Source organism: Zootermopsis nevadensis, unplaced genomic scaffold (genome assembly GCF_977971745.1).
Source record: "Zootermopsis nevadensis isolate Lab colony 2312 unplaced genomic scaffold, Znev_1.0 Znev_ptg000017l, whole genome shotgun sequence".
Taxonomy (NCBI): domain Eukaryota; kingdom Metazoa; phylum Arthropoda; class Insecta; order Blattodea; family Termopsidae; genus Zootermopsis; species Zootermopsis nevadensis.
In genome coordinates, this window is record NW_028259149.1 from 5,045,649 (window position 1) to 5,067,754 (window position 22,106).

The 22,106-nt window shown below is 34.6% G+C and overlaps 5 protein-coding genes across 15 annotated transcripts in view; 3 read left to right on the forward strand and 2 right to left on the reverse strand.

Annotated features, from left to right (window-relative positions):
* Window positions 1-340: 340 nt before the first annotated feature.
* LOC110829866 (cytochrome c oxidase subunit 7A1, mitochondrial) lies at window positions 341-3,599 on the reverse strand. The gene is made up of 3 exons (XM_022064035.2): window positions 3,395-3,599; window positions 1,727-1,876; window positions 341-796 (listed from the first exon to the last, which is right to left on the reverse strand). The coding sequence occupies exons 1-3, from the start codon at window positions 3,464-3,466 to the stop codon at window positions 656-658; spliced, it is 363 nt and encodes a 120-aa protein (XP_021919727.1). The 5' UTR covers window positions 3,467-3,599; the 3' UTR covers window positions 341-655.
* Window positions 3,600-3,779: 180 nt separating this feature from the next.
* Window positions 3,780-9,499, forward strand: LOC110829880 (phosphotriesterase-related protein). 5 transcript variants are annotated; one of them, XM_022064062.2, is made up of 7 exons: window positions 4,500-4,821; window positions 5,211-5,370; window positions 6,137-6,327; window positions 6,820-6,978; window positions 7,720-7,884; window positions 8,478-8,695; window positions 8,820-9,499. In XM_022064062.2, exons 1-7 carry the CDS (start codon window positions 4,800-4,802, stop codon window positions 8,958-8,960), a joined length of 1,056 nt encoding a protein of 351 aa, XP_021919754.1. In that variant the 5' UTR covers window positions 4,500-4,799; the 3' UTR covers window positions 8,961-9,499. The 5 variants fall into 5 exon arrangements, with proteins under 5 accessions (XP_087206303.1, XP_021919754.1, XP_087206300.1 ...); XM_087350177.1 differs by lacking the exon at window positions 4,500-4,821 and adding an exon at window positions 3,780-3,971 and having other exon boundaries at window positions 8,478-9,499; XM_087350174.1 differs by having other exon boundaries at window positions 8,478-9,499.
* Window positions 9,500-10,033: 534 nt separating this feature from the next.
* On the forward strand, window positions 10,034-11,580 carry LOC110829883 (thioredoxin, mitochondrial). Of its 2 annotated transcripts, none has more exons than XM_087350181.1 (3): window positions 10,034-10,058; window positions 10,648-10,771; window positions 11,114-11,580. In XM_087350181.1, exons 2-3 carry the CDS (start codon window positions 10,667-10,669, stop codon window positions 11,234-11,236), a joined length of 228 nt encoding a protein of 75 aa, XP_087206307.1. In that variant the 5' UTR covers window positions 10,034-10,058; window positions 10,648-10,666; the 3' UTR covers window positions 11,237-11,580. The 2 variants fall into 2 exon arrangements, with proteins under 2 accessions (XP_087206307.1, XP_021919764.1); XM_022064072.2 differs by lacking the exon at window positions 10,034-10,058 and adding an exon at window positions 10,067-10,339.
* LOC110829882 (uncharacterized) overlaps window positions 11,581-22,106 on the reverse strand; it is a 196,097-nt gene continuing 185,571 nt past the window's right edge. For 3 of the 6 annotated variants that reach the window (XM_022064067.2, XM_022064070.2, XM_087350179.1), the window contains 2 exons: window positions 13,136-13,514; window positions 11,581-11,851 (listed from right to left, as the gene is read on the reverse strand). In XM_022064067.2, coding sequence (XP_021919759.2) covers window positions 11,615-11,851; window positions 13,136-13,514 — 616 coding nt within the window. In that variant the 3' untranslated portion in view covers window positions 11,581-11,614. Of the gene's footprint in view, window positions 11,852-13,135; window positions 13,515-13,801; window positions 13,938-13,962; window positions 14,060-22,106 lie in introns of those variants that run through there. The other 3 variants (XM_022064068.2, XM_022064071.2, XM_087350180.1) reach the window with 3 other exon arrangements.
* The window catches only part of LOC110829875 (uncharacterized), a 147,108-nt gene continuing 143,339 nt past the window's right edge, over window positions 18,338-22,106 (forward strand). The window contains exon 1 of the mRNA XM_087350172.1: window positions 18,338-19,521. The gene's annotated coding sequence lies outside the window, so the exon portion shown is untranslated. The remainder of the gene's footprint in view (window positions 19,522-22,106) is intronic.

Below are 22,106 nucleotides of genomic sequence, written 5' to 3' on the forward strand. Positions count from 1 at the left end.
TTAATGCATATTCTCAGAAGTTCAGTCCAGTGTAAGTTGGTACGACACTTGACATATTTCATGGGTTTCGGCCATATATTTCATTATCTTTTTTATCATTTTTGCATTATCTTATATCACAACTTTTGCCACAATGCTTATGGAAATCACAAAGAAAGACAGACAGAATGATGTTAAACAGGAACAATGGATTAGGAAAACAACTGCATTAGTAATGTCAGCTTAGTAGCATGTCAGAAAATGATGAAGGGGATTCAAAAAATGAATTTATAGTCTTAGTTTGTCACAGAGCTTTGTTTTGAGATGATCTGGTGGTGCTAGTTTTGCATAAGAATAAACAGAACATAAAATAATTTATTAAATATATGTAAAAATTATAAATAAGTTATTAAAATAACCACATTTATAACTTGAAACTAATGTACAAAATGTGATCACATACTGTTCAAAAAATAAGTACATTTCTACATGGATGCTGCTAATTTCAAATTCTTCACACTTTTCTTGACAGCGGGACTGACATGAAGCACAAACAAATTGCACCATGCTATATGCCAGTTTTGTTATGATATTCATCTCCCTGCAAGGAAGGATAGCCATTCGCACAGTACTGTCAAGAAGCTACAAGCGAGAAGGAAACTGCAAAGTTGCCAATTCAGGCTTTCTTAGGATAAGCCATTACAAAGAGCGTCTGGAGTGAAAGAACTGTTCCAACAGCACACAATGCAAGAGTTATGCCATACAGAACTTTGTCCACTGGTCCTCCTTTGAGGTGTATAGGCACACCATCATTTTTCTGAAACACACAGGAATACCCTGTCATGATTAGGGACTTCCAAGGATTATAAGAAGTGATATAACAATTTGAAATATCAATAAATGGAACAATTAATAGCGACATTTTGCAAACATTAAATTTGGATATGGTATGTGTGTATCTGGAATAACTTTTACTGTAGACCATCCACCTGAGACACAAGTACATTGTCATTATATCTGTCCGTCTAACAGCAGAAATCATAGTATTCTACTGCATGACAGTCCCTATAATATAATAGTATGTATGTATACTTTCTATTGCTAATAAAAGCTGATGCTGTCTTAAGCATGCACTAAAAACAGACAGTCATGAAGGATTATGATAAATATTCTGAAATCCCTCTCTGGACAACTATCTGAATAAGAAATTTCTCATAAATTCTTTAACACAATACACCTGCAAACATCACAACAAGTTCTGTAAAGTCTTTACAGGCTAGCTTTGATAAAAAAGTATTCAACTAAGAGCAAAGACCGTCACACTCCCTGTATAAGACAGAATGTGCATAGAGAAATAAACCAGACTATGTGAACGCTTTAGGAAGTGAGGTTCAAAATGGCATTAAGAACTTCAGCTGTTATTACATAACACCTTGTTTAATCTGAATATGTCTTTCAATATTGCAGGACACGTCTTTCAATGGCTGCTGCTAAGATTATGGTAAGTACAAGGTTTTCATTCACAAGATTTTAAAACAATGACACATTCTCATTCAGTACATTTGCTGCAGTATATTTCCTTCTTATGTTGTTATCCACATGGCAGCAAGCATATCACAAGTTACAGCACCACTAGGAATGACACAGACTTTCAAATTGACCACTCTTCGCATTCTACAGTTGGCATAGCAATGTTAAAACACTGTAGTCTTTAATAATGATTAAAGGAGAGTTCAAATAATCTTACCTGGAATAGGGCCTGTTTCTTTTTGAGGGCTGCGTACAGATCACTTTTATTAGTTGATGAATATCTTGTAGATGTCTGTGTTACAGGCTTCACACTGGCATCTTGAAAAACAATCTTTGGTGGGTCATTCTTGTTCAGCAGTTTTACACTCTGTTAGAAATGTTAAAATTATAAGATCTCAGCTTAATTTCTATTGTATTCACTTTCACATGATATTATGGCATTATGATGTCTTATGAATTGCAACAAAAGACACTCTCCCAGAAAATTAACATCTCAATATTTTCCAGTCTTAAACTGGATTATTCTAGAATTCCTTATTTGACAAACATGCCCATTTTTCAGTCGACTGTAATTGAGAATTTTATACTTTATCTGTTTACGTGTTACTTTCATAGACATACAAAAAGAAAGTAACATCGGTCTCAAATAATCTTAACCATGTGTTTATTACAACACTTATCCTGAAGACCAAGTCAGCCAGCAAGGTTAGTATAACATGTTAGCCTAAATTATAGTAATTACTGCATATCAAAGTTTAGATAGGATATATAATGTTGACTGAACAGGCAATATAAATTTATATAAAGAATCCTGAAAGGGAAGCCTCTACGAGACCTAAAAGATGTGTGAGAATAACGTTGAATAGGAACACAGTAAAATGGCTTATAGCTCTGCGTACTGGACTGAACTATTTCTGGATTGTTATAAATTGTTAGTTTCGGTATTATTGGCATTGGCTTTTCAAGTTTCGTTAATACAGTTACTTCGATAGTTGTAACTCATAAACCACTTCTAGCATGTAAAATTTGGTACTATATAAGAAAAAGATTCAGATACAACCTTCATGTGCCAATTTCTAACCTCAGTAAATATCAAAAAGGAGTTTACTATACTGGAATTAAGTTATTCAATAATCTTCCACCTACTATAAAAAGTTTAAACTACAAAATAAAAATGTTTAGGCCAGCGTTAAAAGAGTATCTCCTATCTCACTCCTTCTACTCAACCGAAGAATTTATAAATAAATGTCAGTAATAATGGTGATGGTTCCCATAATAATTATTTTGTCAATAATATTTTATTACATTCCATGGATCCATAAGACAGTGAGATGACAATAGGATGTGGAAAAAGTCATAATAATAATAATACAATACATATTATAAAGTACAATTCATACTATTATATAATAGCTGTTATAACTACTTATCTTGTACTAGAAACAAGTATTGTATTTGTGATATGACCTGTTCTACATCTTTGGTTTAGGCCTATGAAGGAACTATGGTATGTAAATAAATTCGATTCTATAAACATGCACACAATACTATAAAAGCTCTGCTTCGTGAGTCCACCGCCCTGAGCTGTGTGTGTGAACTACTAGCCAATTATTACTTGGTATTCTCTCGTACTTATAGAATATACACACAGCGATTAAAAATGAACTTTGAAGATATAAACTACAGTGGATTATTAGTACGAACCCATTACTGAACTAATAAATGGCGAACAAAAGTTTATTTTTCAATAATTATATTAAGTAGTAATTTAAGGCAAATTAGTAGCTTTGTTATTTGTTCTAAAACTCGCTAAACAATACAGTAACATTCACTCCTATGAATGCCCTTTAGGAATGTACAGATAAGGTAACAAATTAGCTCTTACAATAGGAAAGTAAGGTTGAATGTGAGCTGAGCCGATAAGCCTGCCTGTGAAGCTATTAAACCGGTAATACATTGCAGTAATGTTGTAAAGAGTTTCTCGGAAGAAAGAAATAGCCCACGTCGTCTGCTAGCCACTTCAGCTATCTTCAAGAGCACTTGTCGGAGAGGTCTCGATTACAGATTACCAACATAAGATTCTCGAGCACGGTTTATATTAATAACTTTGAATCAATTCTTTTATCTCTGTCGTTTATCATGGATTATAAATTGAAGTCCACTCGGAAATTCACTTGCGATAGAAACAATATGGTGTAGCATTAACATCCCAAACTGCTGTGCGGTGACCTTACGTGACCGCCTCCATCGACCCTTCGCCGAAAGGATATACCAATACATGCACCTGAAGAAATTAAACATTACAAATTCTTTTAATAAAATTACTACTGACAGTAACTGCGACAAAGAAATAATAGTTGAAGGGCGCAAAAGTTCTGAGAATGGAATTAATGTCCAGTATTCTGGAGACAGTCTCTACCTCCAACAGAGGTTCAACCCATGATCACAGTGAAGATTTCATTGTATGCAAACCCAATCTCTTCATCATATATTCACTTTATACTTACTGTGCAGACACTAAAAGAAATGTAATATTAATAGTTCCAATATCTTCAAAGTTTTTATGATATCAAGTCATCAGCTGACATATGCAAAGAGTAGATGAACTAAATTACAATTTTTATTCAGGCATATGCAGGCCTCAAATGCAAACAGAATGAAACCTTATTGCTTATGCAAGATGAAGTGTAACTAAAGCAAATTTTATTTTATATATATATATATATATATATATATATATATATACATATATATTATAGTAAATTATAAAACACAAAAAGAGTTAGAGCTCTAATTTACACATCAGCTTTGAGTTAAAATGTAGCCATGGAAATAAGTACAAATCTCAATTTCTCAGTTCAAGATTAAATAATAATAATAATAATCAAGTAACATGAAGAAACATTTATATTCCAATTTTAGATATTTAATTATCTATATAGCTGTGAGAAGGTACAAAGACAACTAAATAATCTTGGTTCAGTATCCAAAAGGCTTTGAACTTCTGCTCTTGCTACTATTACTATTAATATTACTGCTATTTAATGAAGATGAGAGTAATTTGAGTTTTAAGTTGAGGGTATTATCCTTTAAAAAATACAGGAATTTGAACTGTACACACATTACATAAGCAGCCTGATATCACTGAACTTCGAATTATTTGCTAAGAGATAACAGAGGAATGAGTTAACTCTAACCTCTCTCCTCCTTAAACATCTTTTATGAAATATATAACTGAGAATAAGCTTTCTTCATATTAGCTTAAACACTTACATTGTTACTCTGCAATAATGGGTAGTAAAATACATACAGGTACACTTTTTAATATTATAACATCTTTAGACTTCATTAAAATTGACACTAAAGAATTTAAAAAAATATAATGAATTATTGTTTTAAGATTTCTATTTATACAATCTTTTTTCACATATATTTTATAATCAATGTAAAATAAATCAACCTTTCAATTCTGAAATTCTTAAATGTTCACAAAGAATTAAAAATATGATGCATGCACTTCCCATACACATTTCACAAAATAAAATCTTGGAAAAATCTTTAAAATAAAGTGATCAAATGTTCTAACCTGTAACTACATTCTGGCTTTACTTATGGTTCCTATTGTGTATCTGTGTGTGTATATAAACTATTTAACATAACCAAACACCTAGTCCGATACCAAATCTGTATTTAACTTTCAGTTTTGGGATCGATTTCACCTGAAGAACTGGGGCGAACTTTGACTCACGAACACTTCTCAATGGATTTTCAGCAGCTGTATGTTGAACCACCCAAGGAGCTTAAGTCATTTTTTGAAAATAAAATATCACTTGATAATGTTGGATTTATAAAACAATATCCGTAAGTTAATATATTTCTCTCCTAGTGTTATTTTGTGTTCATTATGTTAAAAAATACCACTACATTTAAAACACCACCAGATTTGTTAGTGTTTTAAAAATAAGTTCAGGATAGAAGGGCTGGTTGAAAAATACCTGTTATTCATAGAAGTTAGGTTAAAGAAAATGGAAACCCAAGGGTGCCAGCTTAATATTCTTTCCAACTTTCATCATAAGATAAGGATCATCATAAGAACATGTTGCACTCATGGGAACAGACTTCATAAAATATATAAATTCAGTGCTCTAGGGGTTCTGTTGCTGCATGGCATGAAAATGCATATGGCTTCAATAATCAGCATATAAGTAAAAATTTCTTTCACCACCACAGAAGGTATTTTCAACCATGATTCTGTTTCTGCACAACAAAATACTGTCAGTACCAAGGAAAGAATAGAACAGAATTTTTCTGCAATCCACAGTGCCTTCATAGGCCCAAGCCAAGGATGTATAATATTTAATATCACATATACAATACTTGTTTGTAACACAAATATGAATTAAACAGTTATGACAGTAATTTACAGTCATCCACAGTATTACTGCAAAAATAATTATAGACGAAAGCATAAACACTATTGCTTACACGTATTTTTAATAGATGAGAATTTGTGGTTGAGTAGAACAACTGTGATCAACTTTTAAAGTTCGGAGACTGATTAGTTCAACACAAGATTTTGAGACATAGGATTGTGATTAAAATGAACTGATTTTTGTTACTGGTGTAGCTACAGCAGTAAATACAATTGCTTGTTTAATGATGCTGAGACACATGCAGCAGTTCTGTACGACATGACATTGTACAAACAATTTGGAGGTGGATCAGTTGTGGAAAACTCAAGCCATGGACTGCAGAGAAATGTTAAGTTTATGAAGGAAGTGAGTCAAAAGACAGGAGTACATGTCATTGCTGGTACAGGTCAGAATGATAAAGATTCTTGTCTTGCAATATTTGAACAGTAAAATCAGGTTAACATATCTGAAGCTCTTTTTATATTTTACAAGTTTCTGTAACACAAGGTCAAACTTGAGGAGTTAAGAATTTTTCACTTGAATAAGAAATTCCCACTTAATGCCTGTCAATGTTGTTCAGTGTTAACCAAACCAGGAATGTGCTGACAAATTTTAGTAGAAAACTTAAGGCCAGTTTTTCATATGTTGAGCCATTTTTGAGAACTCTTATAAGCCCCATTAGAATGCCATCCAAAATGGAGGTTATACTGAACCAAAAATAAAAGTTTCCCCATAACTTTTAGTGCAGACCCATAATACCAAATTTAATCAAAATACATTAAGAAATTTTAGAGATGTAACATGTGTACAGACATTTTCTGTTGCCGGTAGTACAAGAAACTATAAAAACAGAACAATGGACAAGCTGATATACTAACTTACTGTGTGCTGTATGTAGGTCATTACATCTCCTATGTTCAGCCTCCAAGTGTCCTCAAGTTGTCACAAGAGAATATGTACAACTTAATGCTGAAAGAACTGACAGATGGCTGTGAAGATCAACCTGATGTTAAATGTGGTTTCATTGGAGAAGTGGGAAGTGGATGGCCACTTCATGGTGAGTGTTATTTATTTATGGATTACTTAATAATGCTGTAAATTTCTCAGATTATACAGCACAAAATGATGCAATGAGTTAGTGAATAATAAAGAGGAGAAGTACAATGTGAATCTCAAATACTAATTTTTATTTCAGAATTTACACTAACTTATATATAATACAACATTTTACCAACATGAAAAAATAAAAAAAAAGATTCTGTACTAACAACAATATTTAACACATGGAAACACATTTAATTAGTAAGTTGAAGAGGACTTACAGTGCACAGAGTCAAATAATTTTGTGAATTTCAATATGTAATTTTTGATAACTTTAAACACAAGTCCAAGTTGTCTCTGATGCAAGAGTGATATTTTGACTAGATTATATTCCTCAAGAAGGCAGATTCATATAGATATGTAACACTGAAGTAAGTAGAAGGTCACTAGAACTGACAACTAGCTTAGAGTGGAAGAATTCAACATCTTACATTGCAAGCTAATATAAATTATAAGTAACAAAAAGGATTACTGTTCTCCCATGTATTGGTGATCCACCCAAAATTGATTTGCAGTTCACCAGGAGTCTGTGATGAACATCTTTCCCAGCCCTGATATATCACATCTGATATTGATGGTATTTTTAATTTTGCCACTGTTTCTTTACTTTCGCTATGATTGAAAAAAGTGCAAGAAGTTAATTTCTGCATTCCCTCTCTCATCAATTTTACTTAAGTTTGATTCTTGACTGCTCCAGACTTTGAAAGACGAGCAATCATAGCCACTGGAGAAGTACAAGCCCATTTGGGTTGTCCTGTCAGCTTTCATCCAGGGAGACATCCAGAAGCTCCATTTGAAATAATCCGTTTGTTTCAAGAAGCTGGTGGGAATGTGAAGAAGACAGTCATGTCGCATCTTGATAGTGAGTTATTTCAAATGTGTATGAATGACATCCAAGCTATAATCAGCATTGGAGGTTCGCACTATCATTTATCACCGAAACTTAATGTTGATGACCCACGTGAAGTGAAATTGTCTCAGGAAGATCAAAATGTACCAATCAGCTATAAACCTTACTTTACATGAAGCCCAAATCAAATTTTATATTTTAATCCAATATCTGTAAAATGTAAAATCAAGCAGAATATTAGTACATTACAGAAAATATTTTAAACACTTTTAGCATGTGACTATTTAACATTAATAATATGGGAATTAAGGGATTTAATTCCCATATTACAGGACATTAGAAGGTCAATGGTTTAGAGGAATGCTAGAGTGATGTATGGCCAACAGTGTGGACAATAGAGGTTAATGAAAATAATAATTTTTGACTCTATGCAATACAGCATCAGTACTGAGATCATCGTTACAACAAAAGACTTGCATCTGTAATAAATGAACATCAAAGGCAACAACACATGCAAAATATCAAAGAATGCATTTTAAAAATGTGTACTCCTTTGTATTCCTGTTCTCTCACTCAGTCTCACATATACTTTTCATGTTTTTCAGGGACAATTATTAAGAGTGAAGATTTACTTGAGTTCTCTAATCTTGGAACCTACTGTCAGTTTGATTTATTTGGGATTGAATGCTCACTGTATCAGATGAGCCCCACAGTAGACATGCCTTCTGATGCACAGAGAATGGACAAGGTGGTTTCTCTCATTGAGGCTGGCAAAGAAGACAGAATTCTTTTAGCCCATGACATTCACACCAAACACAGACTGGTAAGGTTTTTTGGCCTGAAAACCAAAATAACTGATAGCTTCTGGTTTATTAGTCTTTCAGTGCTGTCACAAAGATACATTGTTCTGGAGTTGACAAATGAGACCCATGTTTTTAATTTTCCAGATCAAATTTGGTGGTCACGGATATTCACATATTCTCAACAACGTCTTACCAAAAATGCAGACAAAAGGAATCTCTCAGGAGACAACTGACAAGATTACGATAGAAAATCCTAAAACATGGCTTGCTTACAGTCAAAAGTAGCCTGTTTCTGAGGACCTAAGACTCTGGTGAAGGCAGAATTATCCCAATTAGGATATCATTTTGAAATTATTATTTTCTTTATTTTAGCAACATTTATGAAATAAAAAGTAACAACTAAATCTTTTCAACCTACACTTACTGTTAGTCACATGAGGCAGTATAGCAGAAGAAAAATTAGGGATGTGGCAGACACTAGTTGCCATCCTGTTTGTAGTTTTTTCCAGCCTGATCAGAGTATGTGCTAGAAATGCAATATCATTAGTACTGTTTGAGTCCTATTATTATTCTGAATATGTTTCATTACTTAATTTCTTACTCAACAAGAGAATACTAGTAAATACCATATTATAAATATGCAGTGTTAACATTCCAAATAAACAGAAAGCTTTCCTGATTTATACCTAGAAGGAAATCTTGATACAATTATAATTTTAATGAGACACCACCACAAAGTATGAAATGGTAAAGTTTCATAACATGATGCCAGTACTTGTACACTTGTATGGCAGAGAACTAAATAAAAACAGAAACAGCAGAAATGTGTCTTTTGAGATATGTTTCTAGGGATAACCTTAAAGACCAACTGAGAAATACATTTTCTGATTACTCTTAAGGCGTTTTTTATATAAATGAAAGAATCTAAGAATGCATGGTTAGTTGGTATTAAGATATTTGGTTCATGTAATCAGGAGAATAATCCAGTGTATTATAAACAAGAGGTATGGAGAGAACACATACAGAACTCTAAACTTCTAATACTCCACACTGCGCTATAACCCAGTAGACAACCGTATTATTTCATGTTTATTTGCAGTTGGGTTACAGTTATACTTCTGCAAACATATTATTCCACTGAACCCCAACAACTCACAGGAACAGAAACGGAACTGCAGTGCCTGCCGTAAACAAAGACATAGTGGACAGAAAACTACCATAGATGTGCCAGTGGAAACAGTATGATCTAATTCTCTGTGATGGTAGTGGTATGATAGTTATCTATGGCAAGTCTGTACTCTTAACCATGCTGATTTTGTAGCCGGGGATGTTTGTATCATGTACATCAAGGTTGGCAGGTTGGCCCATCTCAAAATTTGTTTGGTTAGTAGCACTGATAAGAAAAGAAAGCAGTGAATAGGATAAATAGTTTTTTTGTATAAATATATTCTCGAAACAATCATGCAACATTCATATGCATTCATGAGTGGAGTTTTGAGAAATGTCACCAAAGAAACTCGTACGTCAGCTGTTCTAAAGGAATCAGTACGAAGTTTTGTGGCAAGTCGTGTGAGACTCGATTCGTTTAAAGTGCAAGACCAAAAGGATTTTCAAGAAAGAGTGAAGAATAGTAAGGTCCCAGTCGTCGTAGATTTCTTCGCTACGTACGTTTGATACATTGTATTGATTATCAAGATAAGCTGTTTGGGATTTTAGGTTCCCACGGCAGTGAGGATGTGTTTTGGGTTGTGACGCTATGTAGACTCGGGTAGATACCAACGATTCGGAGAAACATTATTTCCATCATCAGGGCTACCTATGAATCTAATTGCCGAGCATGAAACAGCCACATAATCAGTAATAACCGACTCTCAGAAAGTGTGTGGAAGCAAATTATTCCCAAGCCACTTATGAATAAACTGGTAGATTGCAGTAGAGTGAAGTGTAAAATTAATAGCATGTTCCATTACAGATGGTGCAATCCATGCAAAATGCTGACACCACGCCTTGAATCTGTCATTGCTGAAAAGAAAGGGAAGGTACTACTCGCAAAAGTGGATATTGACGAAAATACAGAGTTGGCCTTGGATTATGAGGTACTATTGTGGAAGTAATTAAAATTAAAATGGATGTTTTGCTACATTGCCTGCAACCCTTTTGATGCACATTTCTTTTTTCACATATTTCTTAATATATAATTTTGAACTAAAAATCTGAATTTGCACATATATAAATAAAAATTGCAAACACCATCACTACACCAATCAAGTACTTAACATTACATGGACAAGAAAGTGTTTTATTATTGAGAAATGTACCCATAATCATTAAATAATGCTCAAAACACATGACATTTGTAAATCTGAGGATATCAGTGTAGTTGGTTGTGATGTTACAAACATTCTTGATATTATAACATATTTACAATTTCTTTACAGGTGGGTTCTGTTCCAGCTCTTGTTGCTATTAAGAATGGAAAAGTGCAAGAACGACTGGTTGGTTTACAGGATATTGACAAGCTTAGGAAGTTTGTAGACCAGCTAATTCATAAAACTGATTGATAGTAACTTATTTTCAACCAATAGCAGGGACTTTATTACAAGTGTATATATCTCCTTCCAGTATATGATGAGAAACCATGTAATCATATTAACATTGTCCGAGTACAACATAACATCAGCACTGCAGCATTATTAAAAGCTGAAAGAGAAAACTTACTTGCAAGCAACATAATTAACTTTGGCATGCAGCAAAGATTCAGGACTTTTTCAAATATGCCATTTGTACATTGTACTTACGTTTTCCCAGCTGTCATGATTTGAGATACTATGAAAGAAAACTCTACACTACAAAGTTCTACTGTAAATATATATATCAATAAATGGTGGGAGGATGTGAAACACTCTTTGCACAGATGATTTTTATTAGAAAGTAACTTATTACACATCATCAAGAGATTGAAGAATTGATCTTGACCGTTCGTACATCACTTCTGGAACTTTTCCATCTGGGACTTGGATAGCAATATCTTCCTCTTTCAAACCTTCTTCTGAGAGTTTTGACCATAGCTCCATTGCTTTTATCACTTTCATAGTCTTTTCCACAATCATCTGTCTTGCATGCCCTCGAGTGCCAGAAATATAGTCCACTAGTATTTTGAAACTTGAATCTGGAACCTTAATAACAAAACAGTTTGGTATGTCTCAATGGGATGAGGAATTTTTATTCTTATTCATTTCACTTCAGATGCCACTTTTGAATTGAGTGATTACATCTGGGACAGGACTGTACTGATTTCAGGACTTTGCACATGTATTTTGTGGGTATGTTCAAAAACTGGTTTTACAAGAATAATCACTCTACTGTCATGCACATAATTCACATTGAAATGGCTTTCCAAAAAGAATGGAGAGAACAGAAGTGTGGTGAGTTGAATGTGATTGGAATTGAAAGTACAACAGTCATTAGCATCATCTGATAACTAGCAGTAAGATGTCTCCTAGGCGACATTTAATCAAAACATGACAAAACATTTGGGAGTTCAAAGATTTGACTGATTGTCAAATGAACTACTCCCAAGACATGAAAACGTGTAAGATTCATGTACAGACATGTGTTTATCAAAACCTGCTTTGAAATAATAAAAAAAACCCAGCTAAAACCCCACAAACAGAACTAAACAATGAATGAGGCAGGAAAATGATCAAAGTGGATTAAAGCAGACCAAGACCACTCACTTTATAATGCTATTCAATGTACAATTAATAACATCCATAAGTTTAAAGAAGCTAAATTACAAAATTGTTCAATGTAAAATACTTTTAAAAAATCCTCACTTTCCAGTAACAAGAACTTTGCAGTAACATATTCTATAAAAATGAGCGTGGTACAAAAACATTATACTTAGCTATAAACAGCAATACAGTAAAACGTCTCTAAGTTGGACACTTGGGGTTCCACGAAAATGTGTCCAATTTGCATAGGTGTCCAAGATAGAGGGAAGGAGAAAAGTCAGATTGTGGTCTAATGACAAAATAATCTATTTACTTACATACACTAGCTATTGTAGGCTCACTTGAATTAAGAATTAATGACAATAGTATTAATAATAATATTTTGAAGCCCACTCCCATGCATTGCACATTACACCTCAGCCTCAATAACATTTTATAAACTTAATTCCACCAATTTTCGCTTCCCCATCACAAAAAAGATTCCATTTCTGTTAACACAGTCTGAACTCAAATGCAAGCACAGTACTGACGGAGTTAAAACTGTCTTCTGCAATACTGTAGTCCAGTTAAGGGTTCAGCAAAAGAATAGTTAAACACTTGCAATGCATTCCAATGATGGGTTCAATGTCTATAAGATAATCCTCCAGAGAGGAGGCATTCATCAGTCAATAATTCAAAACAACAAAATATGTAACAATGCAACTGCAACAAACTCTTTCTACTCACCTTTGAAGGATCAAGCATATTTTGTAATAACCATATCTGTCTTAACTTTTCAAACTTCCAGTTCTGTCGATCTTCATGCCATCTTTTTAGATAACTGATACATTTTTCTATGTTTCTGTCTGATTTTTGCACTGCTTGCATCTTCTGGGCTTTCTTTGCCTTATTTTTCTTCTTCTTTCTCTTCTGTTTTGGTTCTTGTTCAATATCATTACTCTTTCCTCCTTCCAGTAACTTTTCTCCTCCTTTTCTCTTTGCTATATTCTTTTTTGTTTGCTCCCCTGACACAGCATGGGGATTTTTCTGTCCTATGTGAATATTGCTCTTCTTCGTGTCTTCTGTTATCCATTCACTTCCTTTTATTTCCATATTGAGGATTGTTCTGAAAGAAGACAGGAAAAATATTATTAATTACTGTTATGCACATTAAAAGCAAGAAGTATATAAGTAGAAAACTCAGTCTTCTTCAACATAAAATGTCTCCACAGTACAATTATTGGCCTGTCTTTAGGGTTTCATATGATTCGAGTAAAGAATAGGAATTGTAAATAAAACCAGCAATATAAACCAAGTAGCATTTTCATGGAATAGTTGTTCCTCAGTCTCTACCGGTATTTATTGCACTTTTAAGCGATGTAACCCATGGTGCAATACATTAAGATATCTAACCTCAGAACCTACAATACTTAAAAACGGTATAGTGTGAAAGAAATTATTTTTCAACAGCATCAAAACATTAAACAACATTGTGTTCTCACACCTCTGCAGTTACACAAAAATTACAGAGATCATAATCAAACTAAATTAGAAACAAAACAAAATTAACTTACATACACCATTCGATGGAAACTTATCGAATACTGAGGAACAATCGAATTCTCAGAGGAAATCGGAGAGGTAAGTGTCATTCTATAAGAAAAACTGTTGTTCGAACATATTGTGCTGCGACCTGTGAGCAAATCACCAGTAAACATAACGGACACGTAACAGTAGCCCAGTCGGTAAAAAGGCTATCTACTCAAAATTCCAAAACCCTCACCGATAAAGCCAACACACAAACCATGATTCATTTTAAAACCGATATCGAAAGAATTTGTGTTTGTAGGGAAATTGAACCATCTTTGGAGTAAAAATGACTACGTATAATAATTTTCACACAAATATTGCCGTCAGTTGAAGACATCCCCGCAACAGGAGGGTTCCATAAGAAAAGATACACTTAGAACAATAAGCATTTCATCCATATCAATTCATACTCCCCTTACTGAAATCTATTGCACCTTAAAGTAGTCTGATATCTATAACGACGGAGGTTAGTCGAGGTTTGAAAATTGTCACCAAAAACATGTCTTCTTCATGCATATTTGTATTCACCTTAAAATCAGCCTTCACACGTTAACATGGATCGACAAAAAATAACGTTTCTGTGACTTCAATTAAGTTTATATGTATTAAATGTTATTCACACATGTACCACATTAAGAAAAAGAAATTTCCTGAATATTATCTATTTACGTAATTAAAGGGAGGCGACAGACAGAGGAGCAAGAAATTTGTTGAATAAACCATACAATAAATATACCATTAGAAAGATATTTTTAGAGATTGGATGCATAATAATACTTATACCGAGAAAACGGAAATTGGACATAAATTTAAATATCTTTGCAGTTTCATACTTAATGAAACGCGTATAAAATTCATCATACGTAAATATAGATGTTACATCTAAATCGAAAAATCTTGATCTGAATAACTGTATGTACCGTAATAACTTAGAGTGAAAAATGAAATGCTTCTCCAAGTAAATGTACTAAAATATATGCATTAATTACCAGCAACCCAATTTGACGTAAAGAAGGCACTGACCCTAAGACAAATCTGCTGAAGGTCTGAAGACGGCCAGATGCTTCAACTACATATATCGATTATCCTGCTACATAATTTTTCAAGGACATTCAAAGCCTACACACTGACACTCTCTACCGGAAAGCGCAATGAATCCAAAGTTCACGGCGACCGATTACAACGAAATCTATATTAGTTCTATATGGCCGTAAGTGAAGGTGTGACAGTATTGCTTGAGTCTTGGAGCTGTAATGATCATGAGTGATTGGTTGAGATTGAATTTGAGTTGGAATTACACAATTTCGACATGAACATGTTTGTGTAGTATCGTGCTGAAAGATACTGTGCACCTGGAACATTAGATGGAAAAATTGCTTGAGATGGGTCGGAATCTACTATGTGATTCACACAGAGATGTTGTTTGCAGGATGTCATTTCAGTGACGTAATCAATTTGGAGTCAAATAGAACTATAAATCTAAGATGTGATACTAGTGTGCCTGTGAATCGACAAGAAGTATGATTACGGTCGTGTGGAATAAATTTAGACGTGAAATTTACTCCAACGAAAGACATTTGTTCGTTCTTTTAGTAACACGTCAGTCACGTCCAGAATACATTCTCATCCATAAGCTGGTTCTGCGCCAATCTGATTTATATACATAAACATTTCTTTTATGTTTTGATGAAGAATAGGATCTCTGTAATTTCAGAATGACTTGAAAAATAAATGAAAAAAATAAAAATGTGTGTGTGTGTGTGTGTGCGTGTGCAGACAACTTATAGAAAGCAACAACGAACAGTGCATAAAAACATCATGACGTGGGTTGTGTTGAGTTCTTTACAAAGTATCCATGTAAGCAGCCATTGTAAAATGATTGCGCCAAATAGGCACGAAAGTAACTCAAATACCAGATTATTCCTTAAAATGTGAATTCTTAAAAATATTTCTACGTTTAATTTTCCGCAATCAATAATAAAGTTAAAGATGTGCCCCGGTATGCAAAAGATATGACACCACTGCGCACAACCTTCTGGGCAGATTCCCCAATAACCTAACCTAACCTAAGTTAACCCAAACCACCGAAATCGGGGTGCGCTGAACAAGTTCAAAATGGCGTTCTACGCACGAGTTTGAAGAACAAAGAAGGAGTTGTCGGGTTTGATTGAAATTTTGTATGGACATAATGCCACAGGTAAGTTAAAGATTTTAATACTTTATTTTGCTATTACTTTTGTAATAAAGACGCACGAAGACCTCAAAGTCGCGAAGTGGAAGACGCGCAATCGGCCACGACCACTAAGAAAATATTCATTCATAGCTCAATTATGGAAGTGATGTTTTTATATATTTAATAAGAAGTGCCTTCCGACCTCAAATATATAAACAGACATGAAAATTTAATGATTGAATGCAGAACCATTTTAATAGCGAGAAAAAGTGTGAAAATATGTATGAAAAATCGGTGTACGTTCATACGTAATGATTCTCGCGTGCAATGCATCATACATAATTTCAAATATTACGACAGAATTTAAATATATTTAAGTAAATTTACCATGTCCTATAAAAATTTGTTGCTTAATACGGAATGCTTCCCCAGAAGAAATTTAAATTATTTTCTTTACGTAGAAGCCTCTGAGTGTTGCGTACAGATGGCACTGACAATAAGACACTTCTATTCAAAGTCTCGAGATGGCACGATGCTACAACATATATCGATCATCGAGCCACATAGGTAAACAAGGACTTTCAAACAAACACACTGACACACTCTAACGGATGGGGCATGAACCAATGTTCACGGCAACCGATTCCTACGATATCTATATTACTTCTTTGATGGGTGCGATCAATGTCTAGCGCCGTAAGTGAAAGTCTGTCAGTATTGATTTTGTCGTGGAACTGTGCTGGTCGTGAGTGATTGGTTGCGATTGAATTTGTAGAAATTTATTGAGTTTCGGTAGGAACAAGGTAGTCTTCATTCGTGCTTAAGGATACAGTTCGTATGGAGCATAAGTACGAAAATTTCTTTAGATAGTTCGAAATATACTATTTGATTCATACAGAGAACATGATTGCAGGATGTCCCTTCAAGGACGTAAACAAGATGGAGTCAAACAAAACTTTAAACCTAACATGTGATACAAGTGTGCCTGTGAGACGACAAGATACGTCATTACAATCGATTGGAATGAAAATTGACTTTATATTACTCGTTCGTTCGTTTAGTAACAAGTCAGTGACGACCAGATTACATTCACATCCACAAGCTGGTTCTGCGCCAATCTGATTAATTTACATAAACATTTCTTTTATTTTTGAGGAAGAATATGATCTCTCTAATAATTTCAGAATGACTTGCAAAATAGATTTAAAAAAATTAAAAATGTGTGTGTGTGTGTGTGCAGACAACTTATAGAAAGCAACAACGAACAGTGCATAAAAGCTACATGACGTGGGTTGTGTTGAGTTCTTTACAAGGTATCCATGTAAGCAGCCATTGTAAAATGATTGAGCCAAATAGGCACGAAAGTAACTCAAATACCAGATTATTTCTTAAAATGTGAATTCTTAAAAATATTTCTACGTTTAATTTTCAGCAATAAATAATAAAGTTAAAGATGTGCCCTGGTATGCAAAAGATATATGACACCACTGCGTTCAACCTTCTGCGCAGATGCCCCAATAACCTAACCTAACCTAACTTAACCCAAACCACCGAAATCGGGGTGCGCCGAACAACTTCAAAATGGCGTCCTGCGCACGAGTTTCAGAAACAAATAAGGAGTTGTCGGATCTGATTGAAATTTTGTATGGGCGTCATGCCACAGGTAAGTTAATGATTTTAATACTTTATTTTGTTATAACGTTTGTAATAAAGACGCACGAAGACCTCAAAGTCGCGAAGAAAATATTCATAGCTCAATTATGGAAGTGATGTTTGTATATATTTAATAGGAAGTGCCTTCCGACCTCAAATATATAAATAGACATGAAAATTTAGTGATTGAATGCAGAACCATTTTAATAGCGAGAAAAAATAGTGAAAATATGTATGAAAAATCTATGTACGATCATACGTAATGATTGTCGCGTGCAATGCATCATACATAATTACAAATATTACGACAGAATTTAAATATATTTAAGTAAATTACATCATGTCCTATAAAAATTTGTTGCTTTAAACGGAATGTTTCGACAGAATAAATTTAAATTATTTTCATTACGTAGTAGCCTTTGAGTGTTGAAGATGTGCCCCGGTATGCAAAAGATATATGACAAGACTGCGCACTACCTTCTGCGCAGATTACCCAATAACCTAACCTAACCTAACCTAACCTAACCTAACCTAACCTAACCTAAGTTAACAAAAAAACACCAAAATTGGGGTGGGCTGAGCAAGTTGAAAATGGCGTCCTTCGCTGCAATTTGAGGAAGAATTAATGAATGGTTGTTTATTATTATTGAAATTCTGCATGGACGTCATGCCACAGGTAAGTTAATGATTTTAATACTTTAATTTGTCATAACTCTTGTAATAAAGACGCATGAAGACCTGAAATTCGCGAGGTGGATAACGCGCAATCGGCCACGACCACTAAGAACGGACTCAAACATAACCAAAGCACGGATTCAGATGTTCGTGTATATTTAATAAGATTTGCGTGTACGTGCTCAAATGTTTTATTCAATATCTAAATTTGGTAGTAATGTAACACACCTCATGCCCGGCAAACCAACTGTTTATGTCTCAAAGTTTTAATAATACTTACACATAATAGTTTCTTATTCTACAGTTTCGTAACTCGACAACTGTTGGGCTACTTTTGATACAGTTTTGTATTGAAAGCTGTTGCTCATCTGCCTCGCTTGTTTTTGGTTTATAAAAACGCTAGAATTGTTATGCTATGCATACATTTCTTAACTTTCAACACGGTGTCATAACCCAGAAGGGCCACATCGACATTCACTTTTAATTCGTTTGTGATACTTGACAATTTAATGTACAAAATAAAAACACCAAACTCACTTCATGGTGCACAGTTCCACAGGTCTTGTTGACAAGCTAGAAGTGTAACACTTTGTGTTAATTTCGCTGATATGCTAGTTATTAAATAGTTCAGTTTTAAGAAAGACCTATGCACTGTTTGCATTTAGCAGGTACAGTTGATACAGTTATTTAGTAACTACTTATTTATTTTATTTATTTAGTGTTCTGTCTGACGACAGGTCCATATGAACAGGATCCTTCCATCCTTTTCTCGGACTGGGACCTGTTCATATACGTTCTTGGCAGATGATCCAGAAGTGGTTTGCCATTGCCTTCTTCTGTGTGTGAATGGAGTAATTGTTGGGATGCCACGGAGAAACCGGGGAAGCCCTCGGAGGAAAACTCCGTGTTGCCTAGACCACGGCCTTGCCCAACACAAGTTATAAATTCGGGCACCGCCGGGAATCGAACCCGAGACCCCAGGATTACAAGGCCAGCGTTCTAACCGCCAGACCACCGTGGCTTAGTAACTACTTATCGTAATGTAATTGTATTTTAAGTCGTAACATTACGATTGTAGAGAATATTTTATGTGAAATCCATGTGTATACTTGTAGATTACAAACACTTCTTCTACAGTATAATAACCATCAATAAAATTTTCTCATGGCTTTGTATGAAACGATATTTGCTATTTTTGGCACATTTTAAACTTCATATAACCGTTACAACGTTTAGGTTGGTAATCGATATGTAGCAGCAGGAAGTCTGTCTGCTACTGCCACAAGTTCGACACTAAACAATACAGATCATGCCCTGCAGTGCGCTGTGAACAACCCCGTTATTTAAGTCCAGAAGTGCCTTCCAGGTGTTTATCAACGCCAACAAACTTTCCTACGTGGTGAATATTACATTAGTAAACTTTGGCAAAAAGCCAACCAACCCCTGCCCAACATATTTCTCGGGATATATAACACCCCCTCCGAAAATTCTAACGCGAGATGCGATTCGAGATACCGTAAATATTTGTTTCCTCTCATTCTGTGGCTAGACCTTTTCTCGGAGGCTACTGAGGAAGGACTACCACGGCCAGTTCATTTTACGTAGGTCTTTAGTATGTTTAATGTTATCCATTGAAGCAGGGCGGTTAAACTTTTCTTCCGCGGGACTAAGGACCACGAAACCCTTATCTGGGATTTCTTAAAAATAATAGCCAACTTTCTTTACCTTTAATAATACTTATTCAGAAATGACAAATTGCTATAGTATGAACTCAAATACACGTTTAATTGAAATCGACACAAATTACTATAGATATACATATTAATTTAAATTTTCTCCTGCAACAGCTTATACCTTACACAATTTTTACCTGGAAAACTAACAATCTATATTAACATTTTAAAGTCAATAGTGTGTGTGGAACGTATTTGTAAAGCAGCAGATAAGATAAGAATCACGATTGCTTAATTTTTCAAACTACAGAAAATAAATAAACTTGTAGTAATTAGTAATAAATTAACAAACAAATTCTCGGGCCTAATCACAAGTGATCTCGGGATGGGTGTGGACCAGAGATCACCACTGGACCAAGGTGCATTGAGGTACATTCCACATACACGTTTCGAAGCAGACTGTCACAGCCCAATGGCCAGCATGCATACTGTGTGTCTCATACATATATGATCGTCCTTGATCTGATATCCCTAATAATATTTACCGAAAACTACAAATCATGAGGTTCTTTATTTTGGCGTATTATTAATTTTACTGAATTTTGGCGCAAGATTTAACGTGCTGTGCTTACTTTCTCGTTTATTTGTTACCAGAGCCGTACTACGCTAGAGAAAGGACAACATGAGTGCATTTCTTTTTCGTGGTCTATTGTGTTTTTCAGTCTAAGTGAGCAATGTGAACTTCCAAATCGTATATTTGTTCTGGCCGTAATGGAATCTAATGTGGGGGTACTCTTTATGGACAGTTCTATTTTTGTACCACAAAGAAGGAGAAAGCCTATTGATCTATCGAAAAGGGGAGGAGATTGTATCAAAGGACTGTAGAAAAACAAACCATTTGTCTTTACGCGTAGTTCGTAATGTAACTACAGGCCACGAGTGTGACAGCTTAACATTTATGCGTATTAACGATGAAAACTACAACATCGACTCTCTAGAAAAGGCAGAGACAATTCATCTTTTAATCATAGGCCGGACAGGTCTATTAAAATGATAACGGATTGAAAGTTCTGGAGAGAAAAAGTCTTGCAACGAGAAATAGTTACCAATAATTCTCCCCGACAGAACATAATTTATACGTATACTAACATATACATAAGCTAATAATCGCATCATTAACAATTAGCTTGTATGGGATATTCTAATTGTTTGGTGCTTACCTTATAAGTACAGTTAACATTTTATGTCTATCTGCGGTTTGAAAGATAAAGATAAAAATGATAATAAATGCAAGAATGGTATCCGAGGGCATTGTTGCAACGTGATCAGTGTTAAATATTGCAAAGTCTTATGAAACAATGGCCCTATTCACATTATAACAATGAGCCCATACGATGACTTCGGTTCACAACAATGTGTTTCCTCCCATTCATAATTTTGCAATGCGCTCAGATAATGATCTCAGGTAATGCGAGTTGCATAGTTCCTAGGAAGAAAGCGACAGACATACAATAAGGAATCCAATGGTTCACGCTAGATCGACCGTAATTCAAAAAGAACGCGATAGACCGTGGGCAGAATGCAGTTATCGATTACTATTATAAGCAGCGGGTACATACTGTTACCACCACTTAGTTTTAAAGGGGTTAATTAAGTACGACGTCATGAAGACGTTTGGAGGAATGGAAGCTTAGCTACACGCATCCGTTACCGATGAGGAAATGGTAAGATGCTGTACATCGCTTCTTATTACGTGAGAGACCAACGATACGTGTCTTGAAGCCTAGTCCCTTTTCTCAGTTCCCCAATGAAACTGGTATGCAGACAATCTTTTATCGGAACTAACTGTTAAACAGAAAAATCGATTATTCTTTTAGATTATCGAAGTATCTTAGTTTATTTATCAGCGAAAATATTTTTGACTATGTTCTTCTGGGATCTGGTGCCGAGCAGG

Excerpts from the sequence above, each read along its gene's own strand:
- LOC110829880 (XM_087350174.1), top strand. The coding sequence starts at position 4,800 with ATGGGTAGTAAAATACATACAG. Across the intron at positions 6,979-7,719 it reads AAGTGGATGGCCACTTCATG|ACTTTGAAAGACGAGCAATC; the intron begins GTGAGTGTTATT and ends TGACTGCTCCAG. Across the intron at positions 7,885-8,477 it reads AGTCATGTCGCATCTTGATA|GGACAATTATTAAGAGTGAA; the intron begins GTGAGTTATTTC and ends CATGTTTTTCAG.
- LOC110829883 (XM_022064072.2), top strand. The coding sequence starts at position 10,137 with ATGCAACATTCATATGCATTCATGAGTGGAGTTTTGAGAAATGTCACC. Across the intron at positions 10,340-10,647 it reads GTCGTAGATTTCTTCGCTAC|ATGGTGCAATCCATGCAAAA; the intron begins GTACGTTTGATA and ends GTTCCATTACAG. Across the intron at positions 10,772-11,113 it reads AGTTGGCCTTGGATTATGAG|GTGGGTTCTGTTCCAGCTCT; the intron begins GTACTATTGTGG and ends ATTTCTTTACAG.
- LOC110829866 (XM_022064035.2), bottom strand. The coding sequence starts at position 3,466 with ATGTATTACCGGTTTAATAGCTTCACAGGCAGGCTTATCGGCTCAGCT. Across the intron at positions 1,877-3,394 it reads TTCAACCTTACTTTCCTATT|AGTGTAAAACTGCTGAACAA; the intron begins GTAAGAGCTAAT and ends CATTTCTAACAG. Across the intron at positions 797-1,726 it reads AGAAACAGGCCCTATTCCAG|AAAAATGATGGTGTGCCTAT; the intron begins GTAAGATTATTT and ends TGTGTGTTTCAG.